Source organism: Gadus macrocephalus, chromosome 10 (genome assembly GCF_031168955.1).
Source record: "Gadus macrocephalus chromosome 10, ASM3116895v1".
Classification (NCBI taxonomy): Eukaryota; Metazoa; Chordata; class Actinopteri; order Gadiformes; family Gadidae; genus Gadus; species Gadus macrocephalus.
This window is the reverse complement of record NC_082391.1, coordinates 23,625,618-23,650,617: the sequence shown is the minus strand read 5'-3', so window position 1 is coordinate 23,650,617 and position 25,000 is coordinate 23,625,618. Positions and strand designations below refer to the sequence as shown.

Genomic DNA, 25,000 nt, shown 5'->3' with positions numbered 1-25,000 from the left:
GCAGCACGCTGCGCCTGGTCAGGGTGAGACTGGACCAGAAGGGCCTCTACAAGGTCTGCGTCGCCAACGGGGACGACTCCAAGGAAGTGATGTTCGAGCTGGAGGTCCATGGTGGGTTTCCACCGTCAGTCTGACTGGACTCACTCAGGACGCATTAAGAAGAGCTTGATATTTGACCCAAATATTTGTTTACCAAAGTAAGACCAACCGCTTTGTTCAGTCCCCTCCCAGATCAGAGACCTGACGGACCACCCCCTCCCCGGCAAGAGGCACCTGGTCACCTGCATGGCCGAGGGGGTCCCGCCCCCCACCATCCTGTGGTTCAGCTGTGGCAGCATGCTGAAGTGAGTCCCTGCTTGGCACTCCTACCACTAGGGGGCCACCAAGAGACACCACCAAGAGACTCCACCAAGAGACACCACCACCAGACACCACCAACAGACACCACCAACAGACTCCACCCACAGACTCCACCTACAGACTCCACCTACAGACACCACCAAGAGACACCACCACCAGACACCACCTACAGACACCACCTACAGACACCACCAACAGACACCACCAAGAGACTCCACCAAGAGACACCACCTACAGATACCACCTACAGACACCACCAACAGACACCACCAACAGACACCACCAACAGACACCACCTACAGACACCACCTACAGACACCACCAACAGACTCCACCCACAGACTCCACCTACAGACTCCACCTACAGACACCACCAAGAGACACCACCACCAGACACCACCAACAGACACCACCAACAGACACCACCTACAGACACCACCTACAGACACCACCAACAGACACCACCTACAGACACCACCAACAGACACCACCTACAGACTCCACCAACAGACTCCACCTACAGACTCCACCAACAGACACCACCAACAGACACCACCTACAGACTCCACCTACAGACTCCACCAACAGACTCCACCAACAGACTCCACCAACAGACACCACCTACAGACACCACCAACAGACACCACCTACAGACACCACCTACAGACACCACCAACAAACTCCACCTACAGACACCACCTACAGACACCACCTACAGACACCACCTACAGACACCACCTACAGACACAACCTACAGACACCACCACCAGACACCACCAAGAGACACCACCTACAGACACGACCTACAGACACAACCTACAGACACCACCACCAGACACCACCACCAGACACCACCAACAGACTCCACCAAGAGACACCACCAAGAGACTCCACCAAGAGACACCACCACCAGACACCACCTACAGATACCACCTACAGACACCACCAACAGACACCACCAACAGACACCACCTACAGACACCACCAACATACACCACCAACAGACACCACCTACAGACACCACCAACAGACACCACCAACAGACACCACCAACAGACACCACCTACAGACACCACCAACAGACACCACCAACAGACACCACCTACAGACACCACCTACAGACACCACCAACAGACACCACCTACAGACACCACCTACAGACACCACCTACAGACACCACCTACAGACACCACCAACATACACCACCAACAGACACCACCTACAGACACCACCAAGAGACACCACCTACAGACACCACCAACAGACACCACCTACAGACACCACCTACAGACACCACCTACAGACACCACCAACAGACACCACCAACAGACACCACCTACAGACACCACCAACAGACACCACCAAAAAAAAAAAAGGAAAATATTTTTTTTAAATATTGTTTGCATGTAATATTTCATGCATTAATCCATTAATCCATTAATTCATTCATTCATTCATGCAACACGCTTGGCTGGCCCTTGCCTCGGCGAGCAACTGCTCGTACCAGCAGTACCAGAGCCGTACCAGCAGAGGCCCCCGTCCCCAGCCCACACCAGCGTGACGCCAGCCTCACCGTGTGTGTGTGTGTCCCCTGACCCCAGCTGCAGGAACCGGACCGACGTGTGGCAGCCCCTGACCCCTGACCCCGAGGCGCTGACCATCCAGACCAACGTCAGCTACAACGCCTCCCGCAGGGTGGACCAGGTCCGCAGCCAGGTCACCTTCCTCAAGCCCCAGCAGGTCACCATGCGCTGCCAGGCCACCAATCAAGGCGGCCGGGACAAGCGGGACGTCAAGCTGGTGTCCAGCAGTAGGTGTCTTTACCTTCACATCACGTTTACAGTCAGGGCCTTTAGCAGTCCTTTATCTAAAGCTGGTGTCCAGCAGTAGGTGTCTTCACCTTCACATCACGTTTACAGTCAGGGCCTTTAGCAGTCCTTTATCTAAAGCTGGTGTCCAGCAGTAGGTGTCTTTACCTTCACATCACGTTTACAGTCAGGGCCTTTAGCAGTCCTTTATCTAAAGCTGGTGTCCAGCAGTAGGTGTCTTTACCTTCACATCACGTTTACAGTCAGGGCCTTTAGCAGTCCTTTATCTAAAGCTGGTGTCCAGCAGTAGGTGTCTTTACCTTCACATCACGTTTACAGTCAGGGCCTTTAGCAGTCCTTTATCTAAAGCTGGTGTCCAGCAGTAGGTGTCTTTACCTTCACATCACGTTTACAGTCAGGGCCTTTAGCAGTCCTTTATCTAAAGCTGGTGTCCAGCAGTAGGTGTCTTCACCTTCACATCACGTTTACAGTCAGGGCCTTTAGCAGTCCTTTATCTAAAGCTGGTGTCCAGCAGTAGGTGTCTTCACCTTCACATCACGTTTACAGTCAGGGCCTTTAGCAGTCCTTTATCTAAAGCTGGTGTCCAGCAGTAGGTGTCTTCACCTTCACATCACGTTTACAGTCAGGGCCTTTAGCAGTCCTTTATCTAAAGCCACTTACGATAAGTACGCTTGTCAGAAGTAGGAGAAAAAACAAGATATCGCTGTTGGTGCAGTAACGCCTCGTTTCCACATACGTATGTTTTTCGTATCCGCGCTTCCGTAAATGTATGGAAGGAGTCGCTAGTGTTTTAAGTACGGACATGAATTTATTTACGGACAAAAGATGGGGGAGCGTATGATAATGGCCGTTTTTAGGAGACCGGTACTTTGGAACATGAGGATCGACATATACAGAGATAAAAACAAAACCAACCAGGCTTGGAAAGAGATCGGCGAGGAGTTTGGCCTGCCAGGTACTTACATGTTTTGTGAAAAACATAAAAACTTTCATACGGTATCTCCGTAAAACGACGGCGAAAGTTACATTTTTTGAACGTATATCACGGACATACCGGACAGAAATTTTACGGAGGGGAGGAGTCTCGGAGGAAAATCGGACATTACGGAGAATCACATAGGAATGAATGGACTTTCGGTCGGAGACGGTTGGATCGCATACGAGAATGTACGTATGTGGAAACGAGGCGTAAGGATGTTCACAGAAACAAGTGCCAAGCACTAACAATCACTAGGTTAACCCAAGTGTCTTCATGCATCATAGTTCATTTGAAAGTCACATGAACCTTGATATCCATAGGATGTCTGTGTTATTGCGTTTTATAATGGTCACGCGGCTTTGATTCATTATTCTCAGCACACATCTACCGTGCTACCTTAAGCTTTATAATCAGCACTACAGCAGAGTGCACAGGCGTAGACACAAACATGCACACGCAAAGAGCCGGACGCACGTGCAGACGCAGAGAAACGTATGCACATGCAGAGAGACTCCATAGAACGTGGGGCCCGTTCCCAGAACGTGGGGCCCGTTCCCAGAACGCGGTGCGGCTGACGGAACAGCCCTGAAGGACGCAGGTCACGCCCCCTCCCTTGTGTTGCAGCTCTCTTCTCCCAGGTGGCCGTGTTGGCCGCCGTGCTCGCCCTGGTGGTCATCATCATCCTTTCCATCATCATCCTCATCGCCGTGTGGAGAAAGGTGACCCCCGAACCGCCCTCACACCTGACATTTGTGTTGTCGTTTTTTTTACTTTCGGTATTGATTTATTTCCTTGACGCTGTCGAAGTTTCGTTGACCTTGTTGTTGTTGACGTTGTTGTTGTTGACGTTGTTTTTGTTGATGACGTTATTGACGTTGTTGTTGTTGACGTTGTTGTTGTTGACGTTGTTGTTGTTGTCCTCTGCGTTCCCAGAAGCCGCGGTACGAGATCCGATGGAAGGTGATAGAGTCGGTGAGCACAGATGGCCATGAGTACATCTACGTGGACCCCGTTCACCTGCCCTACGACCTCACCTGGGAGATGCCCCGGGACAACCTGGTGCTAGGTGAGACCAGCAAGACCAGGGAGACCAGTGGGAGACCAGGGAGAGACCAGTGGGAGACCAGGGAGAGACCAGGGAGAGACCAGTGGGAGACCAGCGAGGACAGAGAGAGACCAGTGGGAGACCAGTGAGAGACCAGGGAGACCAGAGAGAGACCAAGGAGACCAGGGAGAGACTAGTGGGAGACCAGAGATATCAGTGAGACCAGGGGGAGACCAGGGAGGACAGAGAGACCAGAGAGACCAGGGAGGACAGAGAGAGACCAGAGATACCAGTGAGACAAGGGGGAGACCAGGGAGAGACCAGAGAGAGACCAGGGAGAGACCAGAGAGAGACCAGAGAGACCAGTGCGAGAACAGGGAGACCAGTGGGAGACCAGTGAGACCAGAGAGAGACCAGTGAGACCAGTGAGACCAGTGAGAGACCAGGGAGGACAGAGAGAGACCAGAGGTACCAGTGAGACTTGTGAGAGACCAGAGAAACCAGTGAGAGACCAGTGAGACCAGTGGGAGACCAGGGAGACCAGAGAGAGACCAGTGAAACCAGTGAGACCAGTAAGAGACCAGTGGGAGACCAGGGAGGACAGAGAGAGACCAGGGAGGACAGAGAGAGACCAGAGATACCAGTGAGAGACCAGAGATACCAGAGATACCAGAGAGACCAGAGAGAGATCACAGAGAGACCAGAGATAGACCAGGGAGAGACCAGAGAGAGACCAGTGAAACCAGTGAGAGCAGTGAGAGACCAGTGGGAGACCAGGGAGGACAGATAGAGACCAGTGAGGGACAAGAGATACCAGTGAGACTAGTGGGAGACCAGTGTGACCAGTGGGAGACCAGTGGGAGACCAGGGAGACCAGGGAGAGACCAGTGGGAGACCAGAGAGACCAGTGAGAGACCAGTGGGAGACCAGGGAGGACAGAGAGGACAGAGAGAGACCAGGGAGACACCAGAGAGAGACCAGGGAGACCAGTGGGAGACCAGAGAGAGACCAGAGAGACCAGTGGGAGATCAGAGAGACCAGAGTCACCCTGCCTGAGCTCTAACTCTCCCCCTGTGTCCCCCCCTCTGACGCAGGACGCACCCTGGGCTCTGGGGCCTTCGGCCGGGTGGTGGAGGCCACGGCGTACGGCCTGGCCCACTCCCAGTCCAGCACCAAGGTGGCCGTGAAGATGCTGAAATGTAAGAGGGCCGATGTAACAGAGGAAGGGTTAGCCCTAGCAGGTTAGGGCTAACCTAACCCTAACCGGCTAACCTAACGCTAACCTAACCCTAGGGTTAGGGCTAACCTAACCCTAACCGGCTAACCTAACGCTAACCTAACCCTAGGGTTAGGGCTAACCTAACCCTAACCCTCAAACTAGAGTCAGAGCAGCCCCGTGAGCCAGCCGGGACCTCTGGGTTCAGTGTCAGCACGAAGGCCTCCCTAGACCGGCCCTGAAGTCTCCGTCCAATGCAGTTACACCGCTGTTGATCTGTACAGAGAGACCCCCCCCCATAGCTCCATACCCCTCCCCCCTGCCCTGCCCCATGAGCTTTCATTGGCTCGCTGGCCCAGGGGCTAGTCTGCCAGCCAGCGTGTCATTGTGCAGTTTGGCAAGGCAGCAATGGCCCTGGCGGTGGCAGCGGCTGCGGCTGAAGTTGAGCTTCCCCCTGTTCTCATACCTAGCCATGAATGGCCTCTTTCAACCGCCTCTCTATTCAGCGCTCAGTCCGACTCTTCCTTTCTCCATGCCTAGACTCTGGTCATCTGCAAGAGAAATTATGGTTCATTAAGTATTTCTTTCTTCTCCCTCTCTCGTGCTCTCTCCCTCCCTCCCTATTTTCCTTGCACACTCTTTCTTTCTTTATTGCTCCCTCTCTTGCATGCTCTCTCTCCCTCTCTCTTGCTAATCTCTCTCTGTCTCTCCCTCTCTCCCCCTCTCCCTCTCCCTCTCTGTCTCTCCCTGTCCAGCGACGGCCCGTAGGAGTGAGACCCAGGCTCTGATGTCAGAGCTGAAGATCATGAGTCACCTGGGGCCCCACCTCAACATCGTGAACCTGTTGGGGGCGTGCACCAAGCCAGGTGAGTGGGAGGAGTCCACACTGGGATCCCTGGGTTCACTGGGACCTTCACGTAGATGTTCCTGCGTTGTTCCTGCGTTGTTCCATACCGTTTGTAATGTGTGCTGTCTGAGGTAGGCTGATGGTTAGAAGTTGAAAGACTTTACTAACACATTTGGGGGAAAACTTAAACTTTGGTTTGAATAATGTTATTTAATTATTGGCATTGGTTATTTAATTGTGTGTCGGCCAATCAGGGCCCTTGTACCTGGTGACCGAGTACTGTCGCTACGGCGACCTGGTCGATTACCTGCACAGGAACAAGCACAGCTTCCTCCAGTACCACGCCGAAAAGAACTCCATGGACTCCGGCTGCCGCGTGTCCCAGGGGAGCACTCCCACCAGCCAGAGGAAGGGGTAGGCCCCCCCCCCCCACACACGTACACACACACACGCACGCACACACACGCACGCACGCACACACAGGGGTGGTTCTGGGCACGGACAAACCGGGAAGCCGCCATTCTTTCATGACACGTGGGGGGCGCCACGAGTAGTAAAAAAAAGTAAAAAGTCATCTGTTTTCTGTGATGCATCATAACACTGTGTGGGGAATTGGCATATTGGCGCCCCCTCTGGCTGCAGGCGCACCTGCTTGTTGAGAAGGTGCCGTGCAGAGTTGGACCTTAACACCCACCGAAGTCCTTAGGGTCATGAGACAAACCCCCAAGTCTCGCCCGGGGCGTAACTGGACGTAGAACCGCCACACACACACAGACGCACAAACACATACACAAGTGGGCACATGTAGACACACATGCTCACACCAACAAGCATGCATGCATGCACACATGCACACACGCGTGCACACACACATGCACGCACGCACGTGCACACACAAACACATGCATGCACACATAAACACACAGACATACACAAACGCATGCACACACATGCACACACACACACACACTCCCCCAGATTCCCAGGCCGTGTCTCACTGCGCACATTGTCTCACTGCTCTCCCCTGCCCAGCTACGTGTCCTTCGGCAGCGAGTGCGACGGGGGCTACATGGACATGAGCAGGGACGAGCCCTGCCTCTATGTGCCCATGCAGGAGCAGGTCGACAGCATCAAGTACGCCGACATCCAGCCCTCCCCCTACGAGTCTCCCTATCAGCAGGATCTCTACCAACAACAAGGTGTGTGTGTGTGTCTTATTGTTTGTGTGATATTCTTGTGCGTCAGCAACGTTTGTTTGTCAAGATGATATACATGGAGCTTGTTCCACATTGGTGCTTTGTTTGAAGCTGTGGAACCAGTTTGTTTCCATCTCAACGAGACACTGGGAGACTCGGTTGCTTGCTGTTAATTCCCAAACACGTTTGCAAAGACCAGACAATGCCTTACCTTCTCCCGAATCTCCTCTCATCCCTACACTGGCACACCTTAACCCCTTGTCAATATTTGCACCATGACTACCACTTATTCAAGTAATTATGCAAATTCGAAACACATTTACGAGGTCCTGGGATCAGCCTCTGTGAGCAGTGCGTTCAGAACCCATCCTGGTCTTGTTATTGGTATTGAAGGCTTATGGCAATCCAATCGGGGCTAGAACCTATATTTTACCATGCAGCTTAAATATTCCCATCAAATGGGAATATTGTAAACCCAAGCAGGGTGCCAGCTATTAATTCACATCAAGGTGAGAAAACACGTTGTGATGCCTCTCCCCTCACCACTAATCACATTGACAGCCGACCAGTGGGTGAGACTAATGTGACCGAGGGGTACATGGTATACAATGCTTTTGGCTTCACAACAAGTCTTCAAGGATCTGAGCACCAGGAAATCCCCCGACGGGACACGGTTAAGCTGGAGAACTTTTATTGGTTCATTCCGCCCGTTCCGTTGATTCCAGTCGGGACCTTTTCAGATGAGTTCAGACAAGTCTCAGTTGTTCTGTCTCAGTTTGGTCTGATTTTTATTTTTTTGTGATTGCACACTTTTTGTATGTTGTACGGCCTGGCACTTAATGTACACACTTATTGTATGTTAGCAGTTAGCATTGTGTAGCATCTTATCCTAGCTATCTTTGTTGTAAACTGGGAATGGGTCAACCTAGTGATTGTTAGTGTTTGACACTTCTGTTCTATGAACAACCCTACTGTACCGAAAGCGATATGTTATTGTTTCTCTTTCTTCTGTAAGTTGCTTTGGATAAAACTGTCTGCTCAAGGCCCTAAATGTAAACGTAAATGTGTGTGTTCAGGGGGCAGTGGGCTGGACTCCACCATGGTCATCAGTGACTCTCCAACGCTCACCTGTGACGACCTGCTGGGCTTCAGCTACCAGGTGGCCAAAGGCATGGACTTCCTGGCCTCCAAGAACGTAAGGCTCCACGTCACAGGACCTTCAAGATAGGAGCATTTACTGCACACTTCAGACTTTGATCTTCACAAAAACTTATTTTACGACATTATCACTCAATACTTCACTCTACAATTTTGTCTTATGCAAAATTATTTTAAAATACTCAAACCTTTGCAACATTATCCTTATGACATCCCTAAAGACTTAAAAATTGACATCATTATCCCTCAAAACTTTAAACTTTACAACATTCTCCTACCCAACACTATCCCTTAAGACTTTAACATTTACAACATCATCCTTGCTTTGAAAGGAATTTGAAAATGTTCCTGTGAGGGACCGGCGTGGTCGCCCCACGTATCTGGGATACGGCCAACTGGATATTGAGAGTGTGGGCAAAAATGAGGGCAATGGTCTCAGGACTAAGAAAAGTGAAGTTTTATTCTCTCCAAAACATTCACAAAAAAATAGAGCAACGTTCCAACAGAAAAGGAAATGACTGCATCAGTCAGCAAACATAAACTAAGATAACATAACATATCCTAACAAAAACATACGTATCTCGTACTGGCCTCACGTCAAGCCAGCACCACCTTCAGCCCCCAAACACCAAATGAGGCAGCCCTTAAATAGGGAAATGAAGTGGACCAATCAAGGCCGTATGGGCCAGACCATTAGTTGGGGGAACATTCTTGACCTAAAGCTACCAATCCTACATAACTGAACAGAAAATACATTGTGTGAATACTAAATAAACATGACACTAAATAAACAATCACCAAATACATCTATACCCACCCCTTGTGCACAACCTATAGATATTTACAAAACAGCTGTTTTTATCAACACCCCCTGGGCTATTCCCTGATACCCTGATCTTAAACTCCCTTACCATACTGCCCCCTACCGGGACGGAAGACCAATTTTACACCAGCCCAATATAATATATACACAATATAATAATAATAATAATAATTTCTCTAATGCGAGACAGTGAGAAGGGGGAGGATTTCACCTTCTCACAGTTCCTTTCTAAACGTGGTTAGTGGATTGTTGGTGTATTCTAAATGTACAGTGTTCTGTTGCTGTGTACAACGTTCTGAAATGTGTGTTCACCATCAGTGTGTCCATCGTGACCTCGCTGCCAGGAACGTGTTGATCTGCGAGGGCAAACTGGTGAAGATCTGTGACTTCGGGCTGGCCCGAGACATCATGCATGACTCCAACTACATATCTAAAGGAAGTGTAAGTATTCCACTGCGGGGATACTATGGGATGATCGTTAAACGATTTGCCTAGCATGGGCCTTTTTACATCCTAATTCCACCGCAGATTGGAAAGCAGAAAATGTATCCAACAGCTTGCAGCTATAAATAAAATACCAGGCGCTTTTTGTGTGGTTTTATAATTTCCTCTTCCTTCTAGACCTTTCTGCCCTTAAAATGGATGGCGCCAGAGAGCATTTTCCACAACCTGTACACAACCCTGAGTGACGTGTGGTCTTATGGGATCCTCCTCTGGGAGATCTTCACTCTAGGTGAGCCCACACGCACCGCTTAAGAAACGCATGCTTACACAAACACACGCACACACGCACAAACACCCGCACGCACAAACGCGTATACACACACATACACACAAGCACACACACACATATATATGCACACACACAAACACAAACATGCAAACTTGTGCACAGACACACACAAACACGCACACTTGTACGTACACACACAGACATACATAAAAACACAAACACAAATACACAAAGACACACAAACAATTTCCTACACTTCCTTCAATATGGTAGAGGATACCAAATAATGGGTAATCAGCCAATCATCACTCTGTTGCCAATACAGTAGCAACTATTCATGATTTGTAATCAATGGGTCCATGCTGGTGCTTTATTAGTGCAGGGAAGGACTAACTGACCCCTCTCAGAGACTCTTTGTCTCATCTTGCAGACAAGGAAAGCTATTGAGGCATTCATCTGTTTGTGTGGGAAAATAGGATTGGAGAAAACAGATGAAAATGAATGACAATTCTGTCTGTGCAAGTTGTGCAAGTCACTTTCAGAAGAAGCTTCATAATATTCCAAATAGATATAAATACATATATAATATCAATGTGATAATAATAATATGAATAGAATCATTCCAATCACTTACTTCACTCTTATATATTGTACCAGTACTCGGTGTCTGAGCTCAGACCCTGTGGCGGTCCGGTGGGGCCCGGTTGTTGCCATATCCTCAGCAGTCGTGTGCTAAGAGCTCCCTCATTGCAGGAGGAACGCCGTACCCAGACCTGCCCATGAACGAGCTGTTCTACAGCGCACTGAAGAGAGGGTACCGCATGAGCAAGCCAGCCCACGCCACCGACCTAGTGTAAGAGCAGGCCCACTGGACACTTTCACAACAGACCTTTTCTTACAATAGATCTTACCTTATCTTATTTTGAATTGTTTTTTTATTAATACAATTATTAAATTCTATATTATTAAATTCTATCAACATGTATTCGATTTTTGAATTGACATTGAATAGATGTGAATATAATTCATAAAGAAAAATACATCATAAGAATACACATATTCACATATTATTTTATTCTATTAAACGTAACATTTTCACGTGAATAAAAGGATATAAAAATACAAATTAAACGTTTGCATGCTTTATATTGTAATGACAAATGTAGCGAATACTGTTTAATCATTCATAATTATATGAATTTCATAATCACTCTTAAAATCTTGTTTCTCTCTTGCGGTCACAGTTATGAAATCATGGGGAAATGCTGGACGAGAAGTACGAGAAGAGACCCGACTTCTCCTTTCTGGTTCACACCATGGGCAGCATGCTCACAGACTGCTATAAACAGGTGCCCTATTTCAGTCTGCTATGCATCACCAGCTTTGCCCAGACATCTCTTGTTTCCATGGTTTGGGTCTGTACCCCTCTCTCACTGTGGTGCCTCCTCCTCCCCCCTCCCTCCTCCTCCCCCTCTCCCTCCCCCTCCTCCTCCTCCTCCTTCCCCTCCTCCCCCTCCTCCTCCTTCTCCTCCTCCTCCCCCCTCCCTCCTCCTCCCCCTCTCCCCCTCCCCTCCTCCCCCCCCTCCCCCTCTCTGCCTCTCCTCCCCCCCCCTCCCTCTCTCCCTCTCCTCCCCCTCCTCCTCCCCCTCCTCCCCCCCGTCCCTCTCTCCCCCCCCTCCTCCCCCTCCTCCCCATCTACAGAGGTACAACCAGGTCTCAGACGCCTTCCTGAAGAGCGAGCACCCGGCGGTGGTCCGCACCAAGCCCCGCAGCTCCCCCCCCCTTCCCCGCTGCCAGCCCCCCTTTAGCCTGTCCCCGTCCATCTCCTCCTTCGCCGTCCCCCCGGACCCCTACGCCCCCACCCCCAGCCTGACCCCGCCCCCGGACCCCGGGGGGCGTCCGGGGGCGGGGCGGACGGGGGGGAGGAGGTGCCGACCCTCTACAACGAGTACATCATCCCCATCCCGGACCCCAAGCCGAAGACCTGTTCGGGGACGCCGCGTCTACGGAGAGCCCAGTGAGGTACGGGACCCCCCTCTGAGGCCTCCACCCGCTGGGCAGCCCAGTGGGGACCCCCCCTCTCGGGCCTCCACCCGCTGGACGTAGCCGGGCCAGATGTGTGTGGATGAAGGGGCTGGGTAGGCAGGGGGAGGTGTGAGACCTTGTTTGTTATATAAAGAACCATTTCTTCCCTGCCAGGCCTCCCACTCAGCCAGATGTGCGACTGTGGAAACACTAATTCATGGTGTCATGTGGTAGTGGGGACTAGCGGCCCACAGGGCAGGCAACGCACAGTTCTGAGTCACCGGTGCCACCTAGTGGAGAGAATGAGGCTGAGGACAAATGATGAGGGAGGAGGTTAGCGCGACTCTGGTCTACCGCAAGGCCACGCCAGTTAACAGTCCCTGGAGAAGGAACAAGAATAGCACAAACAAATACAAGGATATTACTTTCAAGCAATTGAATGACCTGAGGCAGAATATATTGGTAAAAGCTAAAGAATAAATTAGAACTTGTGATCAGCTCTCTCCCTATCTCTCTCCCTCCCCTCCTCTCTCTCTTCCTCTCTCCCTCCCTCTCTCTCTCTCTCTCTCTCTCTCTCTCTCTCTCTCCCTCCCTCTCTCTCTCCCTCTCTCCCTCCCCCTCTCTCCCCCCCTCTCCACCTCTCTCTCTCTCCGTCCTCCCTCTCTCTCTCCCTCTCTCCCTCATCCCTCTCTCTCTCCCCCCCCTCTCCACCCCTCTCTCTCTCTCTCCCTCTTTCTCCCCCCCTCTCTCTCTCTCTCTCTCTCTCTCTCTCTCTCTCTCTCTCTCTCTCTCTCTCTCTCTCTCTCTCTCTCCCTCTTTCTCCCCCCTCTCTCTCTCTCTCTCTCCCCCCACTCTCTCTCTCCCTCCCTCTCTCCCTCTCTCTCTCCCCTCTCTCTCTCTCCTCTCCCCCCCCTCTCTCCCTCTCTCCCTCTTCCCCCCCCTCTCTCTCTCACCCTCTCTCCCCCCATCCCTTTCTCTCTCCCCCCCTCTCTCTCTCTCTCTCCCTCTCTCTCTCTCCCCCCTCTCTCTCTCTCTCTCTCTCCCTCTCTCTCTCTCTCCCTCTCTCCCCTCCCCTCTCCACTCCTCTCTCTCTCTCTCCCTCTCTCTCCTCCCCTCTCCACTCCTCTCTCTCTCTCTCTCTCTCCCTCCCCCCCCTCTCTCCCCCCCCCTCTCCCCCCCCTCTCTCCCTCTCTCTCTCCCCTTCTGACCTCAGCCTGCTAGCCCTGGAGGAGGTGGTGAACGACTCGTCGTGCCGGGACTCGGCAGAGACCCTTCCAGAGGAGGACCGCCTGGGGGGGGGGGAGAGGGATGCCCTGCTTGGCCCCTCGGGGACCCCAGAGGTGGAGGACAGCTTCTTGTAGCCCCCCTCCCCCTACCCCGCCACCCCCAACTTCCCCCACCCCCCTCCTCCCCCTACCCTTCATCTCCCCTCCACCCCACCAGACAGCTTCTTGTAGCCCCCCATCCCCCTACGCCCCCACACCATCCACCCCCCCTCACCCCCTCCACCCCCCTCACCCCCTCCACCCCCTCACCCCATCCATCCCCCCTCACCCCCTCCACCCCCCTCACCCCCTCCACCCCACCAGCCACGTCTGGAAGTCACGCAGGAAGGACCTGTGGAAAGGAAATCGATGAAATCTGCTTTTGTGGGAATTTTTGTATTTTTATTTTGACATTCCTGGTACTGGAATGCAATTATATAGAGAATGTAGCACCTCTAACGCAAATTACGTGACCGTAACCGTTTTTTATATCCTCACTAAGCACTCTTTTTGAATCTTGTGTCACGATAGTTATTACGTTGGGACCCGTCGTAGACTAAACCGTTTGGAGGAACTTTGGCTTTCAAATTGTGATTCAAATTGATTTTGCAAGCTAGCCACGGGACCGCCAGCGTCCCGGTACGACATCGATTTAGGATTGCATGTGTGCCTTCTTCATTATCTCAGAGAGTGTTTTCATAGTTTTATGTTTTTGTAGGGCTTTCCACACGGTATTTTATATGGTGTATCTTATTGTGTTTTTCTACGTCCATTGAAAAGAGGGGGAAGAATCTAAAACCATTTGTGTGAACTAAAAACGGGTGAAAGGATTTTTTTCCTCTAAAAGGATTCTCCAGTGTTGATGAGATGCTAGACGCAGGGTTTGATTAGAAGTTAGTTATTTTTCGAGGTACAAACACTATGGTAGGAAGACATTGCCTCTCTCTTTTTTTTTCATTTGTAAGATAAATATGTCATGATCATTAAGTCATGTGTGAATTTTCTCTCAGACTCTTTGATTCTGTTTTGTAGGATTTTTGTAGGAGTTCTGTACCCATTTTGCACTTTATTCGATAAAAAAAAAATGTGTACGGTATATTCACCATAAAGGATGGCAGGGTACATTATATTCTGTAGAGGTCGAAACTATAGTATTGGGAGTTCTGTCGGGAGTTTGAGTGAAGTGGACAACGGATGGTGATGGATGAAGCATAGCACTGCCATTACATGAAATGGTACAACGAATGTACCATGGCGATGTTCGAGTTTATATGTGTTCATACGAGGGCGGGTTTAGACAAACTTGTATTTGCTTTGTTACTTGCATTGTGCATAATATTCACTTACAGACGTTTTTACTCACACACAAATATAGGACCTACTTACAATATATCATTCAAAAAACACTGACACCTTTCCCCTTCCTTTGCAGTGTAGAATGCAGAACCTACAGATGTTGTAACTAGCTACGGTACCAAAGTTTTCCTGAGGTTTACATCTTTATTTTTATAAGTGGTATTTTACATGTTTAAAATGTGACAATAAAGTTTTACTAGCAAACAAAAAAATCGGTGTTTTTTTCAATGATGATGAGGTCAAACTTTGAATAACACGACTACATGTATGTATTCCAAGACATTAAAGGTGATCTGTGTAAGAACTCCAGATTCCTTCTCATGACTGCCCCCTTAGGGCCGTAAGTGAACTGCAACCTGCTCAAGGTTACGCGTAGAGTGCTCTAAAAATGTAAATTGGGAAATCTGGAATCGGTCTTGTCTCAGCAGTTAACCTCACAATAACACAAAGTGGCACTCGGGCCGCGCTTAAAGGACAATACCTTTCTTATTTCAGCAGCAAAAGACCCTGTCCCGGTTTAAATATAATACAAATCAGCCCCCAGCCCAATGCATGCAATGAAATGTATGTATTTATTATCCTTATCATGTGATGAAGACTGTTACGTCATTATAGGGGCAGATAATGTATGTATTTATTATCCTTATCATGTGATGAAGACTGTTACGTCATTATAGGGGCAGATAATGTATGTATTTATTATCCTTATCATGTGATGAAGACTGTTACGTCATTATGGGGCAGGTATTGTATGTATTTATTATCCTTATCATGCGATGAAGACTGTTACGTCATTATGGGGCAGGTATTGTATTAGGGCAGCTGCGCTCTTCCCCGCTCCTGACGCCCCTCTACAGGCTGAGCTGCGCTCTTCCCCGCTCCTGACGCCCCTCTACAGGCTGAGCTGCGCTCTTCCTCCTGACGCCCCTCTACAGGCTGAGCTGCGCTCTTCCCCGCTCCTGACGCCCCTCTACAGGCTGAGCTGCGCTCTTCCCCGCTCCTGACGCCCCTCTACAGGCTGAGCTGCGCTCTTCCTCCTGACGCCCCTCTACAGGCTGAGCTGCGCTCTTCCCCGCTCCTGACGCCCCTCTACAGGCTGAGCTGCGCTCTTCCCCGCTCCTGACGCCCCTCTACAGGCTGAGCTGCGCTCTTCCCCGCTCCTGACGCCCCTCTACAGGCTGAGCTGCGCTCTTCCTCCTGACGCCCCTCTACAGGCTGAGCTGCGCTCTTCCCCGCTCCTGACGCCCCTCTACAGGCTGAGCTGCGCTCTTCCCCGCTCCTGACGCCCCTCTACAGGCTGAGCTGCGCTCTTCCCCGCTCCTGACGCCCCTCTACAGGCTGAGCCGCGCTCTTCCCCGCTCCTGACGCCCCTCTACAGGCTGAGCTGCGCTCTTCCCCGCTCCTGATTCCCCTCCACAGGCTGAGCTGCGCTCTTCCCCGCTCCTGACGCCCCTCTACAGGCTGAGCTGCGCTCTTCCCCGCTCCTGATTCCCCTCCACAGGCTGAGCTGCGCTCTTCCCCGCTCCTGATTCCCCTCCACAGGCTGTTTGTTCCCGCCGTGGACTGATTGTGGGCGTGGCATCGGGATATAAGCACACCTGTCCCGATCTCTGCTGGATGATCCCGCCCGCATCCCGCCTCCGTGTCGCAGCGCCAGGCTGTTTCACGCTGTGCCACGCCGTGCCACGCTGTGCCAGGCTGTTTCACGCTGTGCCATGCCGGTGCTTTGCGTCTTATGTGTAGAGTTTATTGATATATACTACAAGTGGCTGTTAAGCACCAATCCCCATGTGGGAACATTCTGCTTTAACTATCATTTATGCGTTGGTGGTTGGCGACGGTTGTTTTCACGTTATTAGTTCAGGTTAGAGCAGCGTAGTTAGAGGACCCGGCAGACTCACTTACCTTTTATTTCTGCCCGGGAGGAAGATAGTTTGTTCCCCCAGAGTTAGGTTTAGTTAGGGTTCCTTTCTGTTTTGTTCTATTTCCTTTCGTTGATTTGATAACCATCATGTGTCTAAAGCAAAGCTTAAATAAATTGAATTGTCACCATTTTATAGATTTAATTGATTTTCTTCAGTAGCCTGCATCTGTGACTCTTCCAGTGCTTAGGGGCCATATAGCGGCCTTACCAAGGGGCCCTCTGCCCTATTCAGCCCCCATACATGCAGCCTTCATCAGCTTGCAAATCACTGATAATTAGTCTCACCTCCATTGCCACAGGGAGAAGAAGTAGCATGTTCCAGTCTGGCAGTGACAATTGCGAGTTTTCAAACGGACACACAAACACATCCCCCCTCTTTCCTTGTCCATCTGGAGGTTGTCGTGAGAGAGAGTGTGTGTAGGACTGTGTGGGACCCAGACAGTGAAGCCAATGCAGTCAGGTCCCTGACCCTGGATGTTGTCAAACCAGAGGAGGTCCCCACTGAACAGCCCTGGTATACTGGGATCCACCAGGTCCCCACTGAACAGCCCTGGTATACTGGGATCCACCAGGTCCCCACTGAACAGCCCTGGTATACTGGGATCCACCAGGTCCCCACTGAACAGCCCTGGTATACTGGGATCCACCAGGTCCCCACTGAACAGCCCTGGTATACTGGGATCCACCAGGTCCCCACTGAACAGCCCTGGTATACTGGGATCCACCAGGTCCCCTCTGAACAGCCCTGGTATACTGGGATCCACCAGGTCCCCTCTGAACAGCCCTGGTATACTGGGATCCACCAGGTCCCCACTGAACAGCCCTGGTACACTGGGATCCACCAGGTCCCCACTGAACAGCCCTGGTACACTGGGATCCACCAGGTCCCCACTGAACAGCCCTGGTACACTGGGATCCACCAGGTCCCCACTGAACAGCCCTGGTACACTGGGATCCACCAGGTCCCCACTGAACAGCCCTGGTACACTGGGATCCACCAGGTCCCCTCTGAACAGCCCTGGTACACTGGGATCCACCAGGTGCCCACTGAACAGCCCTGGTACACTGGGATCCACCAGGTCCCCACTGAACAGCCCTGGTACACTGGGATGCACCAGGTCCCCACTGAACAGCCCTGGTACACTGGGATCCACCAGGTCCCCTCTGAACAGCCCTGGTACACTGGGATCCACCAGGTCCCCTCTGAACAGCCCTGGTACACTGGGATCCACCAGGTCCCCACTGAACAGCCCTGGTACACTGGGATCCACCAGGTCCCCACTGAACAGCCCTGGTACACTGGGATCCACCAGGTCCCCACTGAACAGCCCTGGTACACTGGGATCCACCAGGTCCCCTCTGAACAGCCCTGGTACACTGGGATCCACCAGGTCCCCACTGAACAGCCCTGGTACACTGGGATCCACCAGGTCCGCTCTGAACAGCCCTGGTATACTGGGATCCACCAGGTCCCCACTGAACAGCCCTGGTACACTGGGATCCACCAGGTCCCCTCTGAACAGCCCTGGTACACTGGGATCCACCAGGTCCCCACTGAACAGCCCTGGTACACTGGGATCCACCAGGTCCCCTCTGAACAGCCCTGGTATACTGGGATCCACCAGGTCCCCACTGAACAGCCCTGGTACACTGGGATCCACCAGGTCCCCACTGAACAGCCCTGGTACACTGGGATCCACCAGGTCCCCTCTGAACAGCCCTGGTATACTGGGATCCACCAGGTCCCCTCTGAACAGCCCTGGTACACTGGGATCCACCTGCAGGTTTGTTCATTCAGATATCCACAAAAGGAGCATGATCATGAAATCCCTCCCAGTGTGTAGTTGAGTTGTATACTTGGTTCTCATCAGGCAATAAAAAACGAATCCGGGCCTTCGAATCCGAGCCTTGTTTATCGTGCGCATGTAGCGAGAGAGGAGGCATTGTGTGTTCGGGTTTTAAAGCCTGGATCATCTGATTTGCCTGGAAAGGATTTGACCTCTGTAGACGTTCTGTGTGGAGAAGCCCTCCCCTCCTTCAGAGGAAAGGAGAAGTCAAGTGAGCTGAGAGAGCGACGACTCCTCATGCTTCATTCTCTTGCTTCTCTCCACAGTCCAACATCAATAATCAGCCCCAAGAGACTCGCAGGGCAGGGAGCTGATGCAGGATGCTGCGCTACTATGCTCTGCTTTGGGGGTTTCTGGCCCCTTCACTTCAAGGTAAGGGTCTTGGTGATGTATGGTAGAGGGGGCATGACTGCTGGCAGGGAGAGACACCTGTATTCTAAGGGAGGGGACACTTTGTGCAGAGCCACTGCGGGAGCGGATCTATGTATTATTATATTGAACAACACACAGGAGGAGTTTTAACATGTGGGTTGGTTTACGAGTTTTGAAGCAAATTGTGTGAGATTGAGCGGAAAGGTTTTACTTTTTATCTAAACATACATTATATTTTACTGACATTTTTGCCAGAATAAATAATGTCCTCTAAATGGTATACAATGCATGGATTTGTATATATATTTAAATAATTAATATCTAGTTATATATATATATATATATATATATATATATATATATATATATATATGTTTAATGATATTTAGTTATTTTATAAATGTAACAGATCATTCCTCTGTGGAATCATGAGATGTTTTCCGTGGTCATTCTTGTGATTTATCTTTACATTTTCTATGTGTGAGCTGTCCTTAACCATGCAGGAGTTACAAGGGATTTACTCAGCTAGCACTGAATTGCAATTATTCACATTTCACACACTGGAGAGTGTATAAAGGAATCTTTTATGAGCTCTTATAATGGATCAAACAATTAGCTGTGCTTTATGGGGAATTTAACATGCTTCATAAAGAAAAGGGTCATTTGAAAGTGTTGTTTGGAATGGCATAATAACATATTAATGGATGGACTCTGTAAACTCTGTTTGTTTGTTTATGAAAAACTGGAATTGAGGTCAGTTGCATAAAAACTGTATTATGCTGATATTTCACTTTCTGTCCGGAAACCTACTGTGAAAATAACAGAAAGCAGCTTGAAACCAGGAAGGTATTTTGACCTGTGTTATACTTCTACAAATGTTCCCATCACCAGATCTTGTACTGACAATTTTTGAATGCAGAAGTGGGAAAAAGAATGCTGCAATAGGACAGTTGGTCTGCAACCTGAGGTCAAAAGATTACAACCTTGTTGGATCTGCTCACAACAAGTCAAGTCAAGATATGGGTTCAATTTGGATAGCCTTTAATCCCAGCCACCGACCAAAGCCTTCACAGGCCCTATGGGGGGCAGGGACAGAGAGGGCTACTTTGAGAGTGTAACATGAAGACTGAAAGGATTGGAACCTCTTACAACCAGTGAAAACGTGTTAAAGAAATCAGCCTCCTAGCTTGAGAAACGTGCACCGTCGTTGTGGATCCGTTCAGCCTTTCCACTGTTCCGCAGCGGAATGGAAGCGGCCGCTCATCAGGTCCAACTCGGTGGCGGTGGCGGGCAACGAGGTGGTGGTGCCGCCCGGCACCCCCCTGATCCTGAGCTGCGAGGGGGACGGCCCGGTCGTCTGGACCCCCAGGCTGCCCAAGCACCGCCGCTTCGTGTCCCGGGGGGCGGGACGCGTCCGCACCTTCAGGGTGGACCGGCCGTCCGCCGAGTTCACCGGCACGTACCAGTGCAAGTACACACACCGGAACCAGAACGCGCCGGGCGGGGCGGCCGTGGCCTGGGTGCACGTGTATGTGAAGGGTGAGTGGAGTGAGGGGGGGGGCGAGGTGGAGGGGGGGGGGGGGGGGGGGGGGGGGGGTCCTGGGTGTATGTGAACGGTGAGTGGAGTGTGGGGAGGGGGGGGGGGGGTCCTGGGTGCATGTGAGTGGAGGGGGGGGGGGGTCCTGGGTGCATGTGAGTGGGGGGGGGGGGGGTCCTGGGTGCATGTGAGTGGGGGGGGGGGGCAGTCGTTCTCAGTGCAAGTAGGAACATAAGCGCTGAGATGTGTTTCTTTATTTTGGACGCATAGTGTCCTACCGAGGACGTGAAGGATATTTGTTCTCCAATGACACACTGTGCATGAATCGGTTTAAGCAGAATAATGTGTCCCAAAAATGTCAAGGGTCAGTGACGATCAATGACTCATGATCAATGTCCTCCGAGAGATGATTCTCTCCCCATCGGACCCCCATCGGACCCTAACCCTAACCCTAACCCTGCAGACCCAGACCGCCTGTTCTGGACCAGCAGCTCCCAGCTCCGGGTGGTGAGGAAGGAGGGGGAGGAGTGCCTGCTGCCCTGCCTGCTGACCGACCCTTCAGCCACTCACATGGGGCTCCGCATGGACAACGGCACCACTCTGCCCCCAGGCATGAACTTCACGGCCTTCCCCCACAAAGGCATCCTCATCCACAGCCTCCACCCCAGCTTTAACGCCGACTACGTCTGCACCGCCAGAGTCGGGGGCGTGGAGAAGGTGTCCAAGGCCTTCTCCATCAACATCATTCAGAGTGAGATTCCTTCTTTGCCTGATTGAAGATCAAATGGTGTAATGGGAGTGTCGATTTGGCAGAGCACGCTGAAACTCCTTCTGTGTTTCAGAGCTTCGATTCCCGCCCTATGTGTTTCTGGATAAGGATGAATACGTCCGCATCGTCGGGGAAGACCTCAAGATCCACTGCACCACACACAATCCCAACTTCAACTACATCGTCACCTGGAAGCATCCCAGCACGATGGTCAGCAAGCAGCTAGAATGTGAGTCTCTTCTTCTCCCCGAACACACAGATCTTTGTTCTGAGCTGGTGTGTTTGTCTGGTTGCCTGCAGAGAACGACCGTCAAGGAGGACGCTCGCTCCAACGGAGAGAACCGCCTGGACATAGAGAGCATTCTGACCGCTAAGTCCCTGAGCCCAAATGACGCAGGGAACATCACCTGCATTGGTACCAACGAAGCTGGGGTGAACAGCTCCACCACATACCTGCGCGTCATCGGTAGGAAACAGAGGCAACGGGCCAACATTTACTCAAGAGCGAACGACTCAAATTGACCTTGTTCAAAAATGATCAAAGGTTACATTTGGAAGTTTAAAAGAGGGAGAATAGAGAACAATTCTTAAGGAAAAAAAACCTCCCGCTCTCCTCCCTCTCTGACTCATTCCCTTTGAGCAGTACATACAAGATGGTGTCTCTGAAACCAATCAATCCAGTGATTTATAAGGAGAGATCCGGGAGCGGTCTAAAGTCGAAATAAGGCTTCTTTTTTTTTTTTTACAGATGAGACCGCAGTCAACTCGAGACAGATATGGTCACAGCGCATTTCCATCACTTAAAGTGGATTACCCAACAGATTACACTGAAATAATAGCTATTAAATCGTATCTCCAGTCGCAAATACCATATACAAAAACTAAGATGTAAAACTCAAGAAAAAATTGGTACCATAGCTAGTTACAACATCTTTAGGTTCTCCATTCTACACCGCGAAGGGAGGGGAAATGTTTCACTAGGCTTTCAACGATATATTGTAAGCAGGTGAAAAAAAGTGATATTGATGCACAATGCAAATACAAGTTTCTCTAAGCTTGTCTGTACTTCCTCGCGGCAGACCAGCCCTACATCCGGATGTCCCCCCAGCTGTCCCCACGGCTCGCCCACAAGGGCCTCTCGGTCCAGGTGAACGAGGGAGAGGACCTGGAGCTCAGTGTGGTCATCGAGGCCTATCCCCGCATCTCTGAGCACCGCTGGGACACCCCAACGTCCCCCAACGCCTCCACGCAGGACCAGAAGTTCACCAGATACAACAACAGGTACAGGAGTGTGCGACTCAGGCGACGCTGCTGTAGAGATTGGTAAACCCCCGTGGGTGGGGAAGTGCTGTGTCATGGTTGTGTGTATGTGTGTGCGTGTGTGTGTGTGTGTGTGTGTGTGTGTGTGTGTGTGTGTGTGTGTGTGTGTGTGTGTGTGTGTGTGTGTGTGTGTGTGTGTGTCTCTGTGTGTGTGTGTGTGTGTGTGTGTGTGTGTGTGTGTGTGTGTGTGTGTGTGTGTGTGTGTGTGTGTGTGTGTGTGTGTGTGTGTGTGTGTGTGTCTCTGTGTGTGTGTGTGTGTGTGTGTGTGTATGGGTAAGGCTGGGGTTGTGAAAAGGCAAATGGTTTGATGGCCTTTGTTTGCAATCATCTTTGCACAAACTTCTAAATAAGTGTTTAAGTGTGTGAGCACATAAACTATAATAACTGTCTAGCAGCACTCGCTTTCTTGTGCGGTTTCTTGATTTTGCACCTCAAGGTGCATAAAAATAGCAGATCTTTATATCAACCAAAAAAACAAAATACTCATTTGAGGAAGACATTTCTTTTTTTATGTGGTTGCTGCTTATGACACATTCAGACTGTCTGAACCCAGACTGCAATGTTACTCAGCCCAGACAAAAGTAGATTCCCCTTTTTTACATCAGGAATTGTACGCCTGTTTTGCCACTGTAGGTACCATGCTGCTCTTTTGCTCAAGAGAATTAATGCCCAGGAACAAGGCCAGTACACCTTCCACGCCAAGAGCCACATGACCAATGCATCCATCACCTTCCAGGTCCAAATGTACCGTACGTAAGCTTCCCCCTCTAACAAGTAGACACAAATTAATCTTCTGAAGATCAGCCTGTCATTAAAGATGTGGGAAAGATGGATCATTCTACCATGTCCAGTTCCCTTTACTGTATTTATCTCTTTTTATCTCGTAGAAAGACCCGTAGCTGTGGTGAGGTGGGAGAACATCACCACCCTCACCTGCACCTCGTTCGGCTACCCGGCTCCCAGGATCCTCTGGTACCAGTGTTTTGGGATTAGACCCCGGTGAGATTCCCAATGGAGGTGGCTAAATACTCATGCAAACTGCTTTACCACCATGCATTCAGACGTAGCTAAATACTTAAGTATGCTGGTCACGGTTATGCTAACTGCTATACTAACATGCATGCAGATGTAGCTGCAAACTCAGGCAAGATGACGGCTATGCTAACATGCATGCGGACGTAGCCAAATACTAAGGCATGCAAACTGCTATGTTAAATGCTACCCTTAAATGCTTGCGGACATAGCCAAATACTCTGGCATGTTAACGGCTATGCTAACATGCATGCGGAAGTAATTTAATACTCAGGCATGCTAATTGCTATGCTAACAATCTATGCAGTTGTAGCACAATGCTCCGGCATGCGTTCACATTTGCCAACCTGGTAACGTACATAACGATGATGGATTATTGATTTGTGACTCGTCCAGATGCAACGAGAACACCACGGGGATGCAGCTGCCGGTGTCCCTGCGTGCCCCCACGGTGGAGGTCCAGCGGGAGTACGGTGCGGTGGAGGTGGAGAGCGTCCTGACCGTGGGGCCCTCCACCCGCAGGATGACCGTGGAGTGCGTGGCCTTCAACCTGGTGGGCGTCAGCAGCGACACACTGGCCATGGAGGTGTCCGGTGAGGACAGACACACAGGGCTGGGTATCAGCCACTTGTTATCTCTAAATCCATTGGCAGGCCTTTATGGGCCATCAGGAGCACTGTAGGTGTTCTGAAGTATAGTCTTCCCAGCCCATGAATAATCTTTTTAATAAACGGTTGTTTATTAAAAAGATTTTTTCATTGTTCCTGGACCAGATAAACTGTTCACCTCCACCCTGGCCGGGGCAGCAGGCATTCTGGCAGTCCTCCTGGCTCTTCTGGTGTTTCTGCTGTACAAATACAAACAGGTGATACAGACATATGCACACCGGTCCAGGGTGCTGCCTTGTTTTTTCCACTCTTGTAGCATTTGTTAGCTTGTTAAAGCCCCTTTTCCCCCCAACTTTCCAAATACGCGATACCACTGCGCTTTCTCCAATATGCCTAAACTAGCAAGCAACCAAGAAAGATGGCACTCAGCCTATGTGATCTATTTAGATACTTCAGCATAAGGTTGACATTATCCCCTTCTTACTTCCAGACACCAAGATATGAGATACGGTGGAAGATCATCGAAGCTAAGGACGGGAACATCTACACCTTTATTGACCCCACTCAGCTGCCGTACAACGAGAAGTGGGAGTTTCCCAGGGACAAGCTGAAGCTAGGTGTGTTGATGAAGTTTCCCTAGCCATAGAGCTCCCTGGGCAGCTGAACTGAATAAGGAATGAAATCAGAATTTAGAAAGGAACAAATGACCCAAAATGACCTTTCCCTGAGAGTGAAACAGCTCTGATCAGTGGCTGTGTT

The 25,000-nt window shown here is 50.6% G+C and overlaps 2 protein-coding genes across 2 annotated transcripts in view; both read left to right on the top strand.

Moving 5' to 3' along the window:
• Window positions 1–15,136, top strand: part of pdgfrb (platelet-derived growth factor receptor, beta polypeptide) — a 21,208-nt gene extending 6,072 nt beyond the window's left edge. The window contains 17 exon segments of the mRNA XM_060063345.1: window positions 1–111; window positions 221–344; window positions 1,962–2,170; window positions 3,793–3,887; window positions 4,102–4,234; window positions 5,308–5,412; window positions 6,185–6,295; window positions 6,531–6,690; window positions 7,309–7,475; window positions 8,549–8,667; window positions 9,772–9,894; window positions 10,075–10,186; window positions 10,940–11,039; window positions 11,431–11,453; window positions 11,456–11,535; window positions 11,888–12,208; window positions 13,425–15,136. The exon segment at window positions 1–111 is cut by the window's left edge and continues 5 nt beyond it. Of these exon segments, the coding sequence (XP_059919328.1) occupies window positions 1–111; window positions 221–344; window positions 1,962–2,170; window positions 3,793–3,887; window positions 4,102–4,234; window positions 5,308–5,412; window positions 6,185–6,295; window positions 6,531–6,690; window positions 7,309–7,475; window positions 8,549–8,667; window positions 9,772–9,894; window positions 10,075–10,186; window positions 10,940–11,039; window positions 11,431–11,453; window positions 11,456–11,535; window positions 11,888–12,208; window positions 13,425–13,949 (2,618 nt within the window). The 3' untranslated portion in view covers window positions 13,950–15,136.
• A 3,620-nt stretch (window positions 15,137–18,756) lies between these two features.
• The window catches only part of LOC132466250 (macrophage colony-stimulating factor 1 receptor 1-like), a 13,231-nt gene continuing 6,987 nt past the window's right edge, over window positions 18,757–25,000 (top strand). The window contains exons 1-11 of the mRNA XM_060063344.1: window positions 18,757–18,975; window positions 20,218–20,514; window positions 20,976–21,263; window positions 21,355–21,491; window positions 21,582–21,747; window positions 22,361–22,562; window positions 23,235–23,350; window positions 23,489–23,600; window positions 24,030–24,226; window positions 24,407–24,498; window positions 24,732–24,858. Coding sequence (XP_059919327.1) covers window positions 18,924–18,975; window positions 20,218–20,514; window positions 20,976–21,263; window positions 21,355–21,491; window positions 21,582–21,747; window positions 22,361–22,562; window positions 23,235–23,350; window positions 23,489–23,600; window positions 24,030–24,226; window positions 24,407–24,498; window positions 24,732–24,858 — 1,786 coding nt within the window. The 5' untranslated portion in view covers window positions 18,757–18,923. The remainder of the gene's footprint in view (window positions 18,976–20,217; window positions 20,515–20,975; window positions 21,264–21,354; window positions 21,492–21,581; window positions 21,748–22,360; window positions 22,563–23,234; window positions 23,351–23,488; window positions 23,601–24,029; window positions 24,227–24,406; window positions 24,499–24,731; window positions 24,859–25,000) is intronic.